The sequence below is a fragment of the Opisthocomus hoazin genome, chromosome 4 (assembly GCF_030867145.1).
Source record: "Opisthocomus hoazin isolate bOpiHoa1 chromosome 4, bOpiHoa1.hap1, whole genome shotgun sequence".
NCBI classification, from domain to species: domain Eukaryota; kingdom Metazoa; phylum Chordata; class Aves; order Opisthocomiformes; family Opisthocomidae; genus Opisthocomus; species Opisthocomus hoazin.
The window spans coordinates 14,845,026-14,863,571 of NC_134417.1; the positions used below are offsets into that span (position 1 = coordinate 14,845,026).

General features: G+C 39.9%; 1 protein-coding gene across 5 annotated transcripts in view; it reads left to right on the top strand.

Moving 5' to 3' along the window:
• The window catches only part of ATP13A3 (ATPase 13A3), a 61,775-nt gene that overhangs the window by 6,230 nt on the left and 36,999 nt on the right, over window positions 1-18,546 (top strand). For 4 of the 5 annotated variants that reach the window (XM_075418065.1, XM_075418066.1, XM_075418064.1 and 1 more), the window contains 4 exons: window positions 14,791-14,884; window positions 15,996-16,169; window positions 16,966-17,136; window positions 17,458-17,528. In XM_075418065.1, coding sequence (XP_075274180.1) covers window positions 14,791-14,884; window positions 15,996-16,169; window positions 16,966-17,136; window positions 17,458-17,528 — 510 coding nt within the window. Of the gene's footprint in view, window positions 1-13,505; window positions 13,553-14,790; window positions 14,885-15,995; window positions 16,170-16,965; window positions 17,137-17,457; window positions 17,529-18,546 lie in introns of those variants that run through there. The other variant, XM_075418067.1, reaches the window with a different exon arrangement.

Sequence of the window (18,546 nt, forward strand, 5' to 3'; positions counted from 1 at the left end):
AACATACGGTGTTCGGGATATTATTCTCTCCTCTGGGATGCTGCCTCTTGCAAATGGAGCAAGTTTTCTTGTGCTGTCATGGCATTCTAAACCTTTGTGGTGGAGGTACTACAGGACAGCTGTGTGTGTGTGACTTCAGTATAGCAGAGCACTGAGGAATTTTCAGTCATTTTAGTAGTCTCAGTAGCTTCAGAATACTGCTTTAGACTCAGGTGGTAATCCTAGTGCTTCTTATCTGTACTTAGAAAGGTCCTCCTTTGGCTTTGAAGATCTTTTTGAAGGACACATACTTTGGTATATGCAGGGAGCCTGAATGAGGATGGACAGATTTCAGAGTGGAAAGTCCAACTGCGAGTATAGCCATGCTATTTTATATATCATTGTTTTCATGCAATCTTACAATTTCTTTTGATTGCCTGCAGTAGACTGCATGACAAAACATAGGATCCAACTATTCCTTCTATTTCTCTGTAAGATAACGGGAATGTGTAGAAACATTTAAGTTAATCCTATGTATTTTGCTGTTGTACCATGTCTCCAAATCAGTGAAGAGAAGTACGGTTACCCTTGTGAACTCTGGCCTTTAGATCTGCCACAGCGTTTAACATCAACAATAGCAAGAGCTTATCTTCTGGAGGATACGTTTAATGCAGTAGTAGATAGCAGGAGCTGAAAGTTCAATGATGGAGCTAAGGGTTGGCCTCCAATGTGGAGATTGTGTGGTATGTTGGCAGGAACGTTGCATTACCTGCCTGACTTTACCCTCACCCCATAGTGTTATTTATTGAACTGTATAACTTTTGGATACAGATGAATTTCCTGGAAAGTCCTATTACTGTTGAATTACTAGAGATTTTTTTCTCTGAGGGGAGAGTTTTTCTTACCTCTGTTACTCGAATGGAAGAACTGTTTTTTATCCTAGAGGAGTCGAGGAATCTTAACATATCTGCCATAGTCACTAAGTTGTGAAGGCTTGATCCAAAGCCCAGTGAATTCAAAGGGTTGTTCGGTTGGCTTGAGTAGTCTTGGCTGAGGGTGCTGCTGTCTAAAGCTGGTGCTTCTGTCACTATAGCAGTACTCCAGATCTGACAAGCCAGCAAAAAGTTCTTTTCAGACCAACTGGTAATTCAAACAGGAACATAAAAGGGCTGTCAAATGTGCAGTCTTGCAGAGTGCATTCTTTGGATTAACCCTATCTTCCATTGGTCCATTTGGTGAGGACCACAAAGAAGTTAAGTAATGTTTCAAAAGGGGGTCTTGGCATCACTGTCCTGCATCGTAGCCATGCTTTATTGCTAGAGGCAGTCTACTGAGCCTGAATACTAGCAATAGTGCAGACCTGTAGTGTGAAAAGGAGTAATGGTTATCACTCCAGTTTGGACAGCCAGGCTTTAAATGCCAACAGTGTATGGATGAAACACAGCTTCTGTCTATTTGTTGTTCCGTACAGTTGTACTGCTGTGACAGTTATCTTGTGCTTGGGTGAAATCAGCCCATGGTGAAGGGTCTGTGTCTGGGGCAGAGGCAGATGTAATGTGTCTGAGTGAACAGAAGCACTTGGAAAACGGATTGTTCAGTCTCTGTTGGTTGAAAGCGTACTCAGGCTCCTGACTTCTTAAGTTTCATTAGTTCATCTACAAATTTTATTTGTTGTTTGCAATACAAATTGCATTTTCTTATGACCATGTCTTTTCCAACAGAAGTAGCTTTGTTATAGTAATAAACGGGCAGAAGTGTAGGAACACACATAACGTTTCACCGCACAAATTGTAGGCCTTTTGCAGGCGGAGAGCACAATGAAAAACAACTTAAGGTCTTGTCAGCTTGAGAGAGTCCTTACTCTGTAGCATGCAAGTATAGGTATCCTCACAGCACTCTTCCTGTGCCACCCTTTCCTTTATCCAGCACCATCTTTTCCCCGGAGAGCCAGCTTTTGTCAGTAGTGAGACTATTGGCATAATTGGATTCTGAGCGTGCATTATGAAGGATTTTTGTGCCTCAAGCTGGTGCTGGTATGCTAGTAGCATTTGTAACACCAGTTCTTAGTCTGTGGTAATTTCAGTAGTGATTATCTGGTGTGTTAAATTCCTGGTGTCTCTTTGCTGGAGATTGCTGGTCCACATAACTCCAGTGGTAGAATGGATCATAGCAGTGTTTTGCTCAGGTTTCAGTGCAAAGTATTTTGAATTTGCAGATTCTGCATCTTGCATGTGGAACAAACGTAGAGTGTCTCAGTTTCTTCTGCTTACTATTGTCCTCCGATGGCATAAATATCTGGGAAGCAATAGTATATTAAATGCCATAATTGCCTGTCCAGCTGACGTGAGGTACCACTTGTTATATCTAACATTGATGCATGTCGTAGGAGAACTTTCACAGACTACAGTCAGACAGGAATTGTGCTGACTGATTAGCTGCTGTCAACAGAAGCTGTACCAGGTTGAGAATATTTTGGTGTACACCCCGAGAATATGATTTCTGTTGACTTATTCCTAAATAGTAGTTCATATTTTATAAAGCTCATTTTCCTCGGGGACTGTAATTTTTGATATTGTGGACATTGAGCTGTACATAGGCAGTTAAGTTTGCCAGGTTCATGGGGCAGTATTTTGTGGTGAGTCATCTGCTCGGTGTTTCACCGTATCCTCCTATCTTATCTTTGCTAGATTCCTGAAGTGCGTGTTTTATATCTATGCTTTCCTCTATCAGGGAACGTCCTCATTCCTTGGATGCTAATTTTGATGTTAGCCGAGTTAATATTTATGAATATTGAAAGTGTGGTAGTGTATCTATTTAGTACAGCTATGAGTATGGGCTTTGTACCTACATCATAAGCTTGAAAGATAGTAAAAACACAGGAACTTGTTACTGATTCCCATCTTAATGTTCCGTAGAAATAAGGTAATGTTCAGAGCTTCAGTCTTTCAGAAACTTTTTGGTTGTTTTCAGTTGCTTGTGAGTTTCCTTTCCTGCATGCTGTGGCCAAGGAGAAACCAAAGTGCATATTCAAACAGCAAGTTGTGATAGTATTTAACTTGAGTTTTTGCTGAGTTCTTTTGTCCTACCTTGATAAACAAAGGCATTTTTAAAAACCCTTCAAGGTGGTTGATAAGTTTGCAGGTAGGATGGGAGGTAAGTTAATGTCTGTCAGAAAGTTGCACGTGTGGCTTTCTGACTGCTAATCACACTGGTTTGCTAGATATCTTGGATAAAGCCTACTGCATCTGGAATCAGCCTACTCTGCTGTCATTTCTGTAAGGGGCATGCGAATTTGAGGACTCTGCAGAGCCTCTGCGAGGGGTTCAGTTTATGCTTAAGCCTTATGATTCAGTTGAAGCTTCAGGGTGAGGTGTCAACTTTGGCAGAGCTGTCCTGTGGTCACTTTTGCATAAACTGTGAATGTCCATCCCCTCTTCCTTTGTGTAGAAAGCCAGGCTGAAAAAACATTGTTTATTTTGTGTGTGAAAGGTTTTCAGATATATTCTGTGCTCTGCCCTTGATTCCTTTGCTGTGGGGTTTGAAGTGCAAGACAAGGGTGGGGATTTGGATGCTGTGGCACCATCTGGAACAGAAGTGTTAGCTTTATCCTGTAAACCAGAAATCCAGAAGGACTCACGCTCATCAGAAATGGCATGTGGGAATAGTCCTGGTGAGAGCTTCTCGCGTTCTAGAGATATTTCAGAGATCTGGGACTTGATGATGAGGAGTTTAGTGCTTAGGTAATTGCCAGTTTAATTACTTGATGAGAAGTCATTAAAATATTTGTTTTAACTGTCTCATCTTGTGAGCCATTATTGTTTGACTCTTATTAAAACGTACTGGGTCTGGTAAATGGACTTGTAGACTCCCGGGATGGGCGAGGTTGGAAGGGCCTTCTGGATGTCATCTTGGCCATCCCCCCACTCAAGAAGGGCCACCTAGAGCCAGTTGCCAAGAACCGTGTCTACATGGAATATGTATTTCTTGTAATATACCTAATGGTATTTAATACTTCTATTCCATAGATGATTTTTTTTTAACATCAGCACTTAATGTAACCAGCAGATGCTTCTAGCAGTACGTGACTTCTTTTCCACTTGCCCGTAAAGACTGAGTATGTATGAGAGAAAACAGACACTCCTGCTCATAAAAAATGGTTTTTAACTAAACTTAATTAGCTATTTGTGTAGTGTACTGTTTCTGGATTTTTTTGTGGCATTAACGTGTTATTGGCCACGTGCAAATCCTTATGGGGGATGAGACTTGTAAGAGATATGTAGCATAAAAGAGATGGAATTGTGCAAGATGCTGACAAGAATGATCAGAAGTATGGAATGACCTCTGCGGGAAACTGTTAGTTGTTTCTGCATGGAGAGGAGCGAAGGGTGGGGGATAAAACAGTTTGTAGAAGAATCAGAGGCGGCAGGGAGGGAGTAAATAAGACATGACTTCACTGCCCCATCAAATATGACAAGAAGGTGGCTTCAGCTGAAACTAGCAGGCAGAGGGTCAAAATAAGGAAAGAAAAAATCCTTCCCCATGAACTCAGCAATTCTTTTCAGGATGTTGGCAAGCTTAAAATGTGCCTGAAAATAATTTTTAAAATTAAGAAAAATCCACTTAGTATTAAATGAGATGAGCTGATATTTGGCTCACGAAGCTCTTGAACTGCAAGTCACTGGGATTGGAGAGAGTCTACTGGGAGCATCATTATATGACTCTACTTGTGATGTCTCCTTGACCGCTGTTCCTGATGATGCTGGGCTAAGTGCGCGTTTGATCTGAGCTTTAGGGGACCGTTACTTTGTAGCTCTGTTGGTCAGGCTTTCTCTTCTTTGGATACTTTGGTTCAGAGGGTGTACAGTAAAAGCTACTTTTGCATTTAATGTATGTGGATGGTGGCAGTTCTTAACAGTGCTTTAGAAAGCTGACCTCTGTTTTCGCGTAATGTTTAAGAAAAAACAAGGCTGATGAGGAAATCTGAGCAGAGCGTCTGGACTAGAGGTATCTGAGAAGAGGCTACTTCTGAATATTTGGCTAGACAGTGCTGGCATTTCAGTTAGTGAGGTCAGCACTTGAGGAAAGAGTGCTTCTTGATATTTTTAATATACTTACAACGTTTCACTCTTGGTTTTAAGAAAACTAACATTCCTCCTTACAACATGGAAGGCGGATACGGTTACATCTTTTACTACTGCTATGAAACAGTTTATAGGCTAGGAAAGAAAAAAGAAATCTAAAAATGGTAACTCAAATGTGGTTGTAAATATTGCTCTAGACATGATACATTAAAGGAGAATTTCTCCTTTTAGGCAAGCGTGCAGGGTAACAGTTAACTATAAATGGAGGGACAGCCAAAAGGTCATGCTTACTGAAAGAAGCAAGTCTGAAGGTCTTCACTGACTGTCATCAGTCCTGAGATTTCAGCAGTTGAAGGGAGATTGCATGTCAGATCTTTGCAGAGTTTCCGTTACACGGAAGACGTCTCCCAGTGCTGATGCTGTGGAAATCATTCCCAAGAGGTACACAAGCGCTGCAGAGTGTCAGTTTGAGCTACTTAAGGCAATGATGCAATGTATTGTAGTAGGCTGCTGTGAGTTCATTTGATTTTGTGAATTGTAGAAGTCCCCCTCTGAGGGATAACCATTTACTAAACTGCTAAAGCTCTTCTGAGTTTGTAGGACTCTTCTGAATGACTGGGGCATAGCAGCTAGATGGACGTGGGCCAAAGTTTACATTACAGGCATGGAGGCATTGAGTTAAATGTTACAGACCTGAAGGTCTGTTCTCTTCTTGTCTTTATCAAACTTCAGTTCGTAGACAGAGAGTGTGTAGCTTTCCCCCCTTGGTTTTCTCATCTTACCTCATATGGTAGTTCTGAGAATAAATTAATCATTTTCAGGAGCTAAGCTGTCAGGTTGCATAAATTCCTGTGCATAAGAAAAAAGTCTACTATAGCAGCCTGATCTCTTGATGAAACTTGTTTGCAGATTTTTCTGTTACTTATTTCAGTTATTAGAATTTGATCAAGGCAAATAAATTGTACTGCTTGACATCTTACTTTGTGTTAAATTCTTTGACACAACCTTCTAACTTTTATTTTTACTGTTCTGATATGATATTTAGGTTTTTAGCAGTTTCTGTCATGCATAGTATTTCTGTAGATTGGTGGGTTGGTTGCACACAGGAGCTCTTTCCTTGAAGTGTTTCTGACCTAAGTGAATGTACCGTATACTTAAGGCTTCGTATGAATTTATTGTGACTTTTAAACAAAATTGCACTTTAAGTAGACATTAGAAAACCCAGGATTAAGTGCTGAAGTTTTAACCTGTTTGTATGTATAGATCTTACAGAATAAATTCTTAGAAGTAAGTACAATTTGGTGCTATTTCTGTTAATCTGGAAGGTATGTGTGTACATTTAGCAGTCACGTAGTTGAACTTTAAGAATCTTTTAAGTTTTACATCACGACTTTGGGAAAGTGTGGAGAAATACTGCTGCTTTGTCTGAGAATGCTCAGCTGAAAGCAACAAAAGGTACTAAGCCATACTTACATGGGGAGAGGAAAGAAAGCTGAATCAGATTGCCTGCTTATGATGAGTGTGACTGGTTCTCGAACTATGCTGTAGTTGTAGCTGTGTGCCCACTATATGCGCTTCTGAGGAAACAAAAGCTAAATGTCTAAACTTCAAAGAAAAGTTCATCTCTTGTGATTAGTCTGGTTGTGCTTGATGATCTACTTGCAGGTGAACAGAAATTTGATTCAAATGTTCTTGTGTTAACCTCGAAAATATTTTCCAAGAATTCAGAGGAAGAGGGGAAAAAAGTCATTGCCTCCTTTTATTGAGCATCCATACTACAAAAGCAAGTATATCCCAGGAAGCAGATACTCTCCATCACACAATAAGGCGGCAGCCACACAGGAAAGGTTGGGCTCTTGGCACAGCCCCTGAGGGGAAATGCTTCCTTGAAAGGACCCATTGTTGCTGGATCTGGGTCTTCAGACTCCCAGTTCTCCGCGCTAGAATACTTGCGGTTCTCTTGGTGCTGGGATGTGGCATCTTTGCCATCCTCATTATCTAACCATAATAGTCTTGGTTATTTAATCAAATAGAAGGACCGAGTAAAGTTCACGCCTCATGCGAGAAAGACACGTCTTTGTGGAAACAGCTTCAGTGCTCAGCTATTGAAAACTTGGGATGGGTGTAATGGCGCCATGCCTTACCCAAGGTATTTGAGAGAGTTTAACTTTCTCTTCCAAGAACAAATAAAACATTTCATTGTCCCTGTTGTCAAAGTCTGTGAATTCTAAACCAAATGTCTGGTATAGTCTTCCAAGAGAGGAAAGAAACAATAAGCATCTAAAATAAAATTGGATTCCCTGACTGTGGGGCAGGTCTTCTTTCCCTCATGGCAGCCAGGTAGGAGATCCAGAAATCTAAAAAGGAAACAAGGGAAGACTGCATTTCTGTGTGCCTGTGAGTGGGAACAAGCTTTAGGCAATTTTGACTTTTGTGCTTGATTTATCAGTTAAATATTTTCATTAATGTACATTGCTGCTTGCAGTAAGATAAGAGATGTGAGGAAGGTTGGGTGGTGAAGTGCTTGACTGATTGTCCTTGATGTGACCGACTGCTTTTTTAAATTCTCTGCTAACATGTCTTCAACTTGTGCGTGTGCTGTTACGTTAATAACAAATATTTAAGTGGTCTGAAAATAACGATCTGAAGACCAGTTAGAAAGTAAGTTTTGAGTATAGTATTGGCTATAGTACTTTATGATCATGAATTGCGATACTGAGTTTATTGTTAGATGTAGAATTATCTTTCCTTAAGGTAGCATGTATTCTACTATAAACATTGCAATTGCTATTACAGCCTGCAAAAAGTATACTTTACAAAGAATGCACTCTACAAATGTAAATACAATTTTGGTTTGGTGATTGTTGGATACAATGGTCTTCCTTAAGCCTAAACACAGAAACAAAAGCTTGTATTATAACAGAAAGCCCAAGATGGGAAGTGATAAAATAGGTATTGAGTGGAGGGCTTTGTTAAAATTGAGCTCGTGTACTTGTAAAATTTCCATGTATTCATTAAACTCTTATGTCATTCTTATTGTTAGAGCTTGGTTAGTTGACTAAAGTGTTAAGCTTTGTTTGTAGTACAAATTATAACCTTAAGTCCTTTCAAAATATAGCTGGAGGATTTTTGATCTTCCATAGTTCTTTAGCTTGTGTGTCTTACCCAAACCTTTATTCTACATTATATAGACAACTTTGTATTGAAGGGTTCAGCCGCCAGCTACTGGAGAACTGTAAACTGGATTGACTTCCATTCATGTAAGGTGCATTTCTCAGACTGAGGATGCCTCTCAAGGAGAGCATCTTTTGCATTTGTAATGTGGACTACAGACTTGTAAAAATACTGATATGTTAAAATAATACTGAAAGCTTTGCAAATAAATTTAAACTACACGTGTAAGGTCATCATAGTGTATGTTGAAGGAGAATGTGATAACTTTTGTTTCATATGTTCACAAAAATGTGATATCCTCAGACTTTTGGCTAAGTTGTGTACCAGGTACGAAGTGATTGGTTTCAGTTCTGAAGCAGTCTTTCAGTGACTTGGCTTTTGTATTTTGGGGGCAGGCAAAGACGGCTCCCGTGCCTGTCAGGCTTGCTATGTGGTGTGAGAAGTCTCAAGCATTATGCCACAGCTCAGATGCCTGGATCCCTCCAAGTCCAGGGTGCCATGTAGTCCCATCTGCCACAAACCATGGCTGTGGTCCTAGGTATGAGGTGGAAGTTGTCGCTGTTGGTAGGGCAACAGTGGTGCACATTAGAGTTGCAAAAATGCATAGTACAGGCACACCTGTGTTGAAGAGTTCTTGAAGACTGTGAGAATCCATGAAAAGGAACTTTGGAGACTGTTTCCTGTGAGGAGATAACCTGGACTAATGAGTGAGGGATGGATGGATGAATGCTGATAATGGACTGTTTGGAGGCAAGATGTCATAATGTGGATTTTAGCAGGGCATTCTTATAGCCTTTAAAATCAACTCCTAGCATTTGTAATTGCAAGTCTGTTTAAAAGTGGCCTTATTTTTATTTTCAGTGGCTGCAATCTTTTCAAAAGTGGCCAGTGGAGAAATTTTAGGAAATAGTACTTTATTTTCATGGTACTGAAAGAAGACCTCTCACATAAAGGAGAAGGACTGGAAAGTAAATATGGGCCTTATGTGCAAGGCACTGTGGGCAGAAGCTTTGGTTCCAGCTCTTGAAAGCTTGAAATGTTCTGTTTGCGTTTTTTTTTTGATTGATGTGTGCAGCATTTTATGTGATAATGGTTGGAGAAGAATGGACTCCTGAATCTTTTTTTATCTTTATTTTTTCTAATTGTTATATCTTCTTAGCCTTGTGTCCTTGTCCTTTTATTGATACAGCACATTTTAAGTGAAGTCAGTGTTTTAGATTCCGCTTTTCAGGTATTGTGTGTGGAGCTCATTGGCAGTTGGCATGGGCAGGAGCTGCAAGCTCAAGTAGTAATAGCTGATAAGACTTTTCCTTCTATTTGTATAGCTCCATTTGAAAGTGTGCTTTTTCTAGAGTGTGGTTTGGTAAGCTATGCCTAGAACTTCTTTCCACAGCTGCTAGCAATTCTGACATCAGATTAGATATTACACATGCATTTAAAGCAATGCATTGACTGCATGGTCAGTGTTGTGTAGACCAGGAGGTCTCATTAGCAGGCTGGCAAAGGAGACCTTCGGTCAAGAACGGTTTCTCCCATCCCGCTGAGAAATGTTTCCGTGGTCCAGGTGAAAAGAGTTTCTAATCTTTCTGGAATAATTTTGAAGAAGTATTTTTACTACTTTTTAATGCTGGATAGCTGGAAAAGAGGTGCTTTGTTTTATATGAATATGGGCATATTATAACATTCAAGTTTTCAAATGTACTTAATATTCAGAGCAACTTTTGGCATTTGGCCTGAGGTAGGAGTGCAGAACCGTCTTCCGAAGCACCATTTCCTTGCATGTGCCAAGTGCTCCCGTGCAGCTGCTGGTACACAGCCCTTGTGGGGTCATGTGGAAAGCTGGTTTCTATGGCAGGGCAAAAGAATACACTTTCGCTTTCGCAACCGCTTTCTAAAATTTACTGCCATTCTCTTCTGCTAATGGTCAGCTGTAGCCCAGGCTGCGTTTTCATTTTTCTTAAGAAATCCAATGTATTTCGAAATGGAGTGTGTTCTCGGAAGATGCATTTATGCATCTTCCTGGCCTGTTACTGCTCTTCTAGTTGGAGTACTTCTTCAATTTTTAATTTTGTAACTGCCAGTATGGCAGAAATTAAGCATTAGTTGGTGTTCTGTAAATATAAAGCAGTTACTTGCTGCCTGTAGGGCCATTGCATGAATGCTGAAAACGTTTACCATAAAGTGTGGAAAAAAACAAACGCTGGTAACCGCTCTCCATGTGTGGGAATGGTGTGTTCCTGGAACAGGAATAAATCCTGGTGGTAAATGTTGCCTTTGTAAGGTCTGTTACCTTGCTAGGCTGATTTCTTCTTGGGATAAAGGATTGGGAGTATGGCTCTAAAGTGCAGAAACATTTAATTTGAGTGACTGAAGTAATGTTTGGCTTTATATTTTCAGAATGAAACAGGGGTTTTCTGTGTTTTGACAGCTGGTTGGGTTACAGTTGAAGATGATGTCTTTCTGCTGTGCAACAGAACTCTCTACAGTTAAGAACACACTAAAGATATTTTTTAATTCGGAAATCGGAAAGACTTATAGTGGCATCAGCGTATTTAGAAACTCAACTTTCAACTCCAGAGCTGTGAAGTGTCTCTTCATGGAGGATATATTTGTTGTAGAGAAGTTCTAGAAAAGGATTTTTAGACTTTCAGTAGCCCTGAAGGGTACCATAATGGATCCTTTTGGACCCAGGAGAGCCAGACAAGTCACTTAGTAAGACATCAGATCAGATTTCAGGAATATGATTCATGTTTGATCTATATCATGATCTTTTTCTGGCCAGGTCAGGTTTTTTTGGTCTTCTCTTTCTGTAGAAGTTTACGGTGCTTGGTTTATTTAATGAGAGTGATTATGTAGAGGGCTGGGGAAGACTGACTTGTACTAATGTCTGCGAACAGGTGATTTTAAAATTTGGCCTCTTTCATGCATGTGTCTTGCTCTTCCTGTCTGCTGTGCTGGACCTTTTCATTAGCCCTTCTGTGTTCTTACCGAGGCAGTGCTGGTTGATCCTGCTCTTGTATAGAAAGGTTAACTTACTCCTGCAGCGTGCGAGTAGTGGCCAAGTTCCCTGTTTCAGCTCTGTAGCCCCTGATCTCAACGGCAGTGTAACTTGGTGTGTGTGATCGCTTCATTATGCTCTGTGATAAACTGTGAAATGCTGAGAGTGAGCAATGTGTGCGTTCCTGAACTGCCGCCCCTCATATCGGTTAGCTCCGCGGAATGGACCTGGTGGTCTTTGCTCCTGACAGCTGCCACTGCAAGGAAGGGTCTGGGCAGGTAGCATCTGGGCAGGTAGCGTCGGGACCCGTGCCCAGACCTGAGGCTGTCCACAGGCTCCTGCTGCAGCGGCTGGGGTTGGACTGGGGGGAGCGGGTCCGGGCGGCCAGTGCTGGGAGCGGGACGCGCAGCCTTTCCCCAGCCCGGCTGCAGCCGTGCAATTGTTTGGCCACACTGGAGGGAAGAGAGGAAAAAAAAAAAAAGCATTCCAAGCAGTGCCAAATTTTCTTGGATATGTTAATCTTTTGATAACAGTTTGAAAAGCCCTTGGAGACTTTTTTTAGATTTTAGACAAAATAGTTCATTTGTCAGGACTTCCCTTGTAGATAGGGTCTCAGTTATTAAGAGCTGCCTCGCTGGCTCTCGATAACAAAAGCAAGTGCAGAGGACAGCTGCTGGACTGCTTGTTGGTAAGCGAAACTCTTCAAGTTATCTCAGGATTTTTATGAATATCTGAAAATAATAAAACAGGGAATGTTTAAGATACAAGTTTGTAAGTTTATTTGCTTGTGTATTTTAAACAGATGAATGATGACAGAGTGTAAGCATATGTAACAACCTGATAATTTTTTTATGCATAGCCATACATGGATTTTACTAAAGACCTGAGCTGTCAAAATTATATTTTAATTTGAGAAGCTTAGTATTTAAATTACCTGGTGACTGCAGGAGATATCAAAAGTTTCTTCTTTTATAGCTGTAGTCTTTCTAGACTTTGGAATTTTTCTTTTGAAATTATTAATCTTCCAGTTAAAGTGGAAAACATAAAATGATGGCAGCAATGTGTGTATGCTAAAGCAGAATTAGTTTTTAAGGGTTATGGACTTGGGAAAGATGTTGAGAAGAACAGAGGTAGGATCTCTTTGCTTCCCACCCCCCAAATCAAACTTGAAGGTTAAGATTTGCACTGAAGTAGTTTCTTAATTATGCCAGCTATTAGGAAACAAACTTCAGATAAGCTAGAAGTCATATGAAAGTGTGGCTTGCACTCTTCAGGCATACTGATTGAGACTTACTGTAGTTCTTTAACATTTTCCTTAATAAATATGCTGTAAGTTCACTTGCACCTTTTATACTGTTGCTACAAATGTTTATTTCCTATGAATCCTGTGGCAGAACTGCTTGGTGTCCTGGCTGCTTGGTCAGGATAGATCAACAAATAGATGTTGGTGTAGTAATTCAGAAAAGATGCAACATTTTCTTCACTGTGGGGGATGCATGTAGCTTTAAGGTCTGTACACTGCTGTAATTTCTCCAGTGATCCAGTTTGTGATCTGCTTTAGCTCCAAAATAATACCGACTTAAATCTGAAACTGCAGGTGCTGTCCTGCTCATAGCTACATACCCTTCAGGACAGAGGCTAATAGCAAATTCCGTTTAACTTAATTTTGATTTTTTTTTTTGTTTTTTTTCTTACCATGTTGCAGATTTTACTCTTTAAGCATGTAATTCAAATGTTTGCTCTTTTGGCTTAATTTCCAAATTAATCTACAGTAAGACAGGTATTCATAGTTCAGTATTGGATAGTAATAGAAAATTTTAAGCTTAACAAAGCAAGGAGCGTGTGAGCTGGTGTTTCTATCAAAGGAGACAGTTGTTAACAAATTAGCTTCCTCCCATACAGAACAAAATACAAACTGTATCAAGCACTCAATTTATAAAGTGCTGAGCTGTTTTTCACCTATGACTAAGCCCTGTGTTGTGATGCAGTTCTTTACTTCGAGTCTGTTTCTTGCACTTGTTCAGCAGTGGGAATAGATTTCTGAGGAGACCCAGATTCGGGCAGAAAACCAGACCTTTTCTGTTGGGTTCCTGCTTCATTTGTTGGCTTAATTGGAAAGGAGGCGGTAGCTTGCAGAAAACACGTGAGGATGTGGTGGTGTTGATAAACTGCAGGAGTTGGGAGGAAGGACCTTTTGAAGTTGGCATTGCTGCTGAATCTGAGAGCGTGGATCCAGGGGCTGGCTTTGAGGGGATCTGCTGTCGAGTCTGGTGGTTTGGTTTGTGAAAACGCTGGGGAGTTAATGACAGCAAAGAGCTTGGTAATGGTTGTGCTTTTATCAGAATGCTATTAATACTGAGTATTTTAAATAGTGGTATCCTAGTCTTCAGTGGGCAGCTGAGATGAAGTTAAGTGGATGTCACCTTGTCTTTCTTTTTTTTAACAGCCTTGTGTCTGAAAAATGACAATTACAATAACTACTTGTGCTATGACAGTGAATCCCTAATAACTGAGGATTGCTTATATGCTGTGGTAGTAAATGCTGTCTTCTGAGAGATTTATATATCTGCAGTGAATAAAATTAAAGGCTGTGCAATGTCAGTGCAGAGAGTGATAGCTAATCCATGTCTCGGCAGGTGAGCACTGGCTATTCAGTGGTTTGAACTGTAGTGGAAAAATGATACAGGTGCATTAATAATAAATTGTATACAATTAACATGTACAGGGGTGTGCCCGAATGAAGGTTAGATGCAGTTTTAATTTCAAAAAATTTAGCTTTTTGACTTGGCATCTTTGATTTTCTTTGTGTGATGTTGAAACTTCTGATGAGCCTCATAGTATGTTGTAGCCTTTTGTTTGTAGTTCTTCCCTAGTGGAATAAGGATCTCATAGACAGCTTCATATTTTTTCATGCTTTTCCCTATTCATGAAACTTGTGGTCATAATCTATTCGCAAAGCATCTGCAGCTATGAGAGATTTACAATAAGAAATGAACCCATTGATACAAATTGAATGGTAAAAGAGTTGGAAAGAAGGGAAAAGACCAAATGATCACTAAACTTTTTTCAGCGTGTACTTACTTTTCTGCTCAAATGAGAAATGCACACCTCGGGGGTACAGTGCTTTTCCTTGTGGAGAATAGCCTGGCTTCTGAAAGCATCTCATTGGAGCTATTATGTATAGAATGATAGAAATGTGTAACCTTACTTTCAAGATTTTTACAGGTTTGATTTACATTTCCATCTTGAAGCTTGCAGAGTGTACCAAAACCTGATTGTTGCATGTAGAATGTAACCAAGTTAAATTGGTACAAGCTCTTTTCCCTCCTTCAGAGCCTGGTATTTCTGCAGTAGTTCACTTTTATTCATCCAGTGTTCAATCGTAAAGCTCTACTAGAGCTCCTTGGGTTGTTAATACTGGAAACTAGTAACAGTGCAAATTTAAGATCTATATTAATACGTAGTTAGTGTGTTTTGTGTGTATGCACTTACAGAAAATAACTGAAAACAACAATTACTTGGATATTGCTTCAATTTTTAATTCTTTTGTTGTTAAAGGTCTTCCGTATCTCAAGTTGAGAAGTTCCATATCATACTAAACATGGAGAAAGAAGAAAAGAAATTTGTCAATAAAGCAGAAGAGGATGAGATGGTAATTAATTCTGTTCTTCTATTTTTATACAGTGAAAGAAACATTTATTGGTAAGGAGTAAATACTGGTGCTGATGTTTTGGGACGAACATTTTGTCTCTGCTTTTTGTCAGCTGAGAAGGCTGCAAAACAAACTTTTTGAAAAGCCTTTTCTTGGGAAAGGAGTTTAAACAATTTCTAATACTGTTTAATGAAAAGTAAATAAAAAAAAATTTGCAAAAAGTTGATGTCAGTGTGAACAATGTGGGTGGGACTGAATGGGAAACTTCATTGCACTTTCGCAGCGGGAAATAGAATCTAATGATGTAATGTGAAACTCGGGAATGTAACACAGCATCCAGTAAGGCACTGAATTATTTTCTGTTCCTGCCTGTCATCAGGTTAAGTTGGTACTTGCCTTTGCCCAAGGCACACGTGATACTTTGTGGGTTTTTTAATGGGAGAAGAGGATTGTTCCAGCTGCTGTAAGTTACAGAACCTCTGACAGCGTGGCTTGAAGTTTCTGGTGTTTCACAGTAGCATTTTTTGTTAAATTACAGGCAAAATAAGCCAGTTTCTCTACTAAAAAGTAGTGTTTGATGAAGACATTTACATGCTTGTTTAGAAAGCATGAAATTCTGCTAGCAGCAGTAATTCAAAATGATGTGTGCTAGGTAATCAAGCGCTAATGTGGTAAAGTCAGCGTTTGATAAAACCATATACACTTTTGCTGTTACATGCTTAGCTGACTTTTGGTGTCATGGTCAAAAGTTCTATTTTTCACTGAGATTTAAAGGCAGGTCGTGTTGCAGCCTGAGTCCTTAGGGAGCAGTGTGGAGAGGGGATGTGTCCTGCAATGGACTTTTTTAAAACAATGCAAACGTTCTGCCTTTTTCAGGCTCTTACTGATGTTTGTGTTTCTGACCAAGCGAAACAGTGTTCCTTTTTTGTTGCCACTCCATCGTGTATTAAGTTTTTAAAATCTTTCCTTCCCCCAGAAAAGAAAAAGGAGGAAATGGCTTTGAAATTTGATTCACTTTAAATACCGCACTTTGTGAAAAATGCTGTTGGCTTCGCAGCCAGAGTAAGTAATAGGGTCATTGTTTGTTATTCGTTTCTCTGTCTCCATGCAGGAGATCTATGGCTATGATCTGTGTCGCTGGAAGTTGGTGCTAGTTACTGTAGGAGTGATCTGTTCTGGTGGCTTTCTTCTCCTCCTCCTCTACTGGATGCCTCAGTGGCGTGTGAAAGCAACATGCAAAAGGACTACGCTTAAAGACTGTGAAGTGGTTCTGCTGAGAACAACTGTAAGTCTACAGGAGGGTGCGCTTCTCCCACTTTGCAGCGGCTCCGCATCCTTCTTGCTGCCTGCTAAAACACCCAAATCCTTGCCTGCAGGGTAGAAGTGATTTTCTTTTACAGCACTGCATAACAGTGCTCCTTGGTGCTGTACATAGCTTTGCTGTCCGTATGGGAAGACTAACAGCTGTTTCCAGAGGATATAGCAAAAAGAGAGTATTTGCTTTTGGATTTTTAGAATTAAATACATGAATGCTGTTGTCATCAAAAGTTGCAGAACAGATAGCTTGTTCATATAACCCGATAACATGGTTTTCAGGTTTTCCCTCATTTGTTCAGCAATGATACATTTGTTGAATTAAGGTGTAACTGTCGACCCAAGTGTGGTTTGATTTCAGGTGTTCTGCTTCCTCCACAATTCTGTGTGCAGCCACTGGTTATGATCTTGTCTGAGTTAGTTGAAGTTGCAGGGTGGGTGCAGCCGAATGCAGAGGAGTCCCATAGTTCTTTCTGCTCCAGAACTACTGTATTAAATTGTGAAGGGCTGAAGATGTCAAAATTCAAGTGCCAAAACTCATTGCTTAAAAAAAAAAAAAAAAAAAAAATCAGTGCAAAAATATACTTTTAGAATTGTGGAAAGCAAACGTATTCTGAAGGTAGCTGATGTTAACTTGAGGATATCTTCTCTAGTTATGTGTGGGCTCTGCTAATTTGTCATCTCTTCACACGTTTTGCTACAGCTGTTGTAGTAAAATGCTGTTTAAATGCTGTTTCAACCAACTCAATTTTTTCCCTCTTTTTAAGGATGAATTCAAGATATGGTTTTGTGCAAAGGTTCGCATTATGCCTTCTTTGGGAGCCAGTCCTTTACAGAATCCTAACGCTCTTGTACACAAGGTTTCAAATGGCCATGTTGTTCGTTTCTGTGAATCTGCTACAGAAGAGTGTAAAAATGATTCAAAAATATATTTGCCTGTAAGTGAGCCTGCAATACTATGCTTGCTAATTTTCAAAGTATCTTAAGTAGTATCTAGAGTAAACACACACAATACAGCACGCGTGAGCTGCTGCTTTTGTCTGAAAGGCTAACTCTTGCTTTGGGTGGAGCACAAATCGTTTCCTCAATAACCTGTTAGTGGAAATTGTGGAATGCTTGAAATATTATTTTGAAAGAAAAGTATTAATTTTTCCAGTGAAGTTTTTCTAAGTTCACTTTCTATCACTGTTCAGAATAAAGTTGGTCAGAAGGACAGTGTTGTGGTGCTGGTTGAATATCTATGGCTGTTGCCCTTGCAGGTTCGTTATTTCACACATCACAGCGTGAAGTATTTCTGGAATGATTCAGTTCAAAGTTTTGATGTTTTACGGTAAGAATACGTGTTTCTTTTGTGTTATGCTTCAAACTGCATTTTTTTTAAAGTACAACAGCATGCCTGAGAACATGGTACCAGTTTTCACCATATTCTGAGCAACTGTTTTAGCTCATTGAGTCTTTGTTTGAACCATAATGCAGGAGATTTTAATTTGGTGTGACTTTGGAAGGAAGGTATTTGTTTCATCTACCTTTATCAAGCACAATTCGTATAGGGTGACAGGCTGCATGCCTCTGCAGGCTTTTTGCCCGTTCTTGGAGTGTTATTTGAGAATCGGAGCACCTGTTTATAGAGTGTAGTTCTCCTTCTATAAACTCTTACAGACTCCTTCTGATGCAATAGCGTATTTTTTAGCATTGCTGCTGAGCTAGACTCGAAAGGAAGAGGGGAGTTCGCCAGATACCTTGTTCCTCACATTTGCATAGGTCTGCTGCTACATTTTAGTCCAGTTGAGCTGATTTTGATCCCTCTTGTTACTCTTCAGTCACAAAACCAGGTCTCTTGCATTGATAAAAACATCTTTTAGTGGGCAGTACTAGCTGCGCTTGCTGAATGTGACGCACGGTGTTTTTTTTTTATCCAGCAGCACTGTTGCATGGGCTTAAGGTTGAAGAAGAAAGTTCTTTTTTTTCGATGCTACTGATAAGGCCTTCTCATAGTGTTAACAAGTTAAATGAACACAGGCATCTCAGTTTTTGACAACTGCTTGTTAAAATAAGTTTAGATCAGAAATGTAACATCTTTTAAACTTAAATCTATATTCACTGCGCTGAGCCATCATTTGGAAAAGTCCAAGCACTACGTATAGAAGAAAATAATGACCGGTAACTGAAGGAAAGAAAAATAGCCACAATATATGTAAGAAGAAACATACTCTGCAAATTTTTCTTATGTTTTCGGAAAAAGTGTGTGCAAGTGGTATGAAAAGTTATCAGCCACGACAACGATTTAAATAAATGATCGTAATACAAGCAGTTACAAAACTGAGCACTCCTCCTCTGGCAGGGTGGAA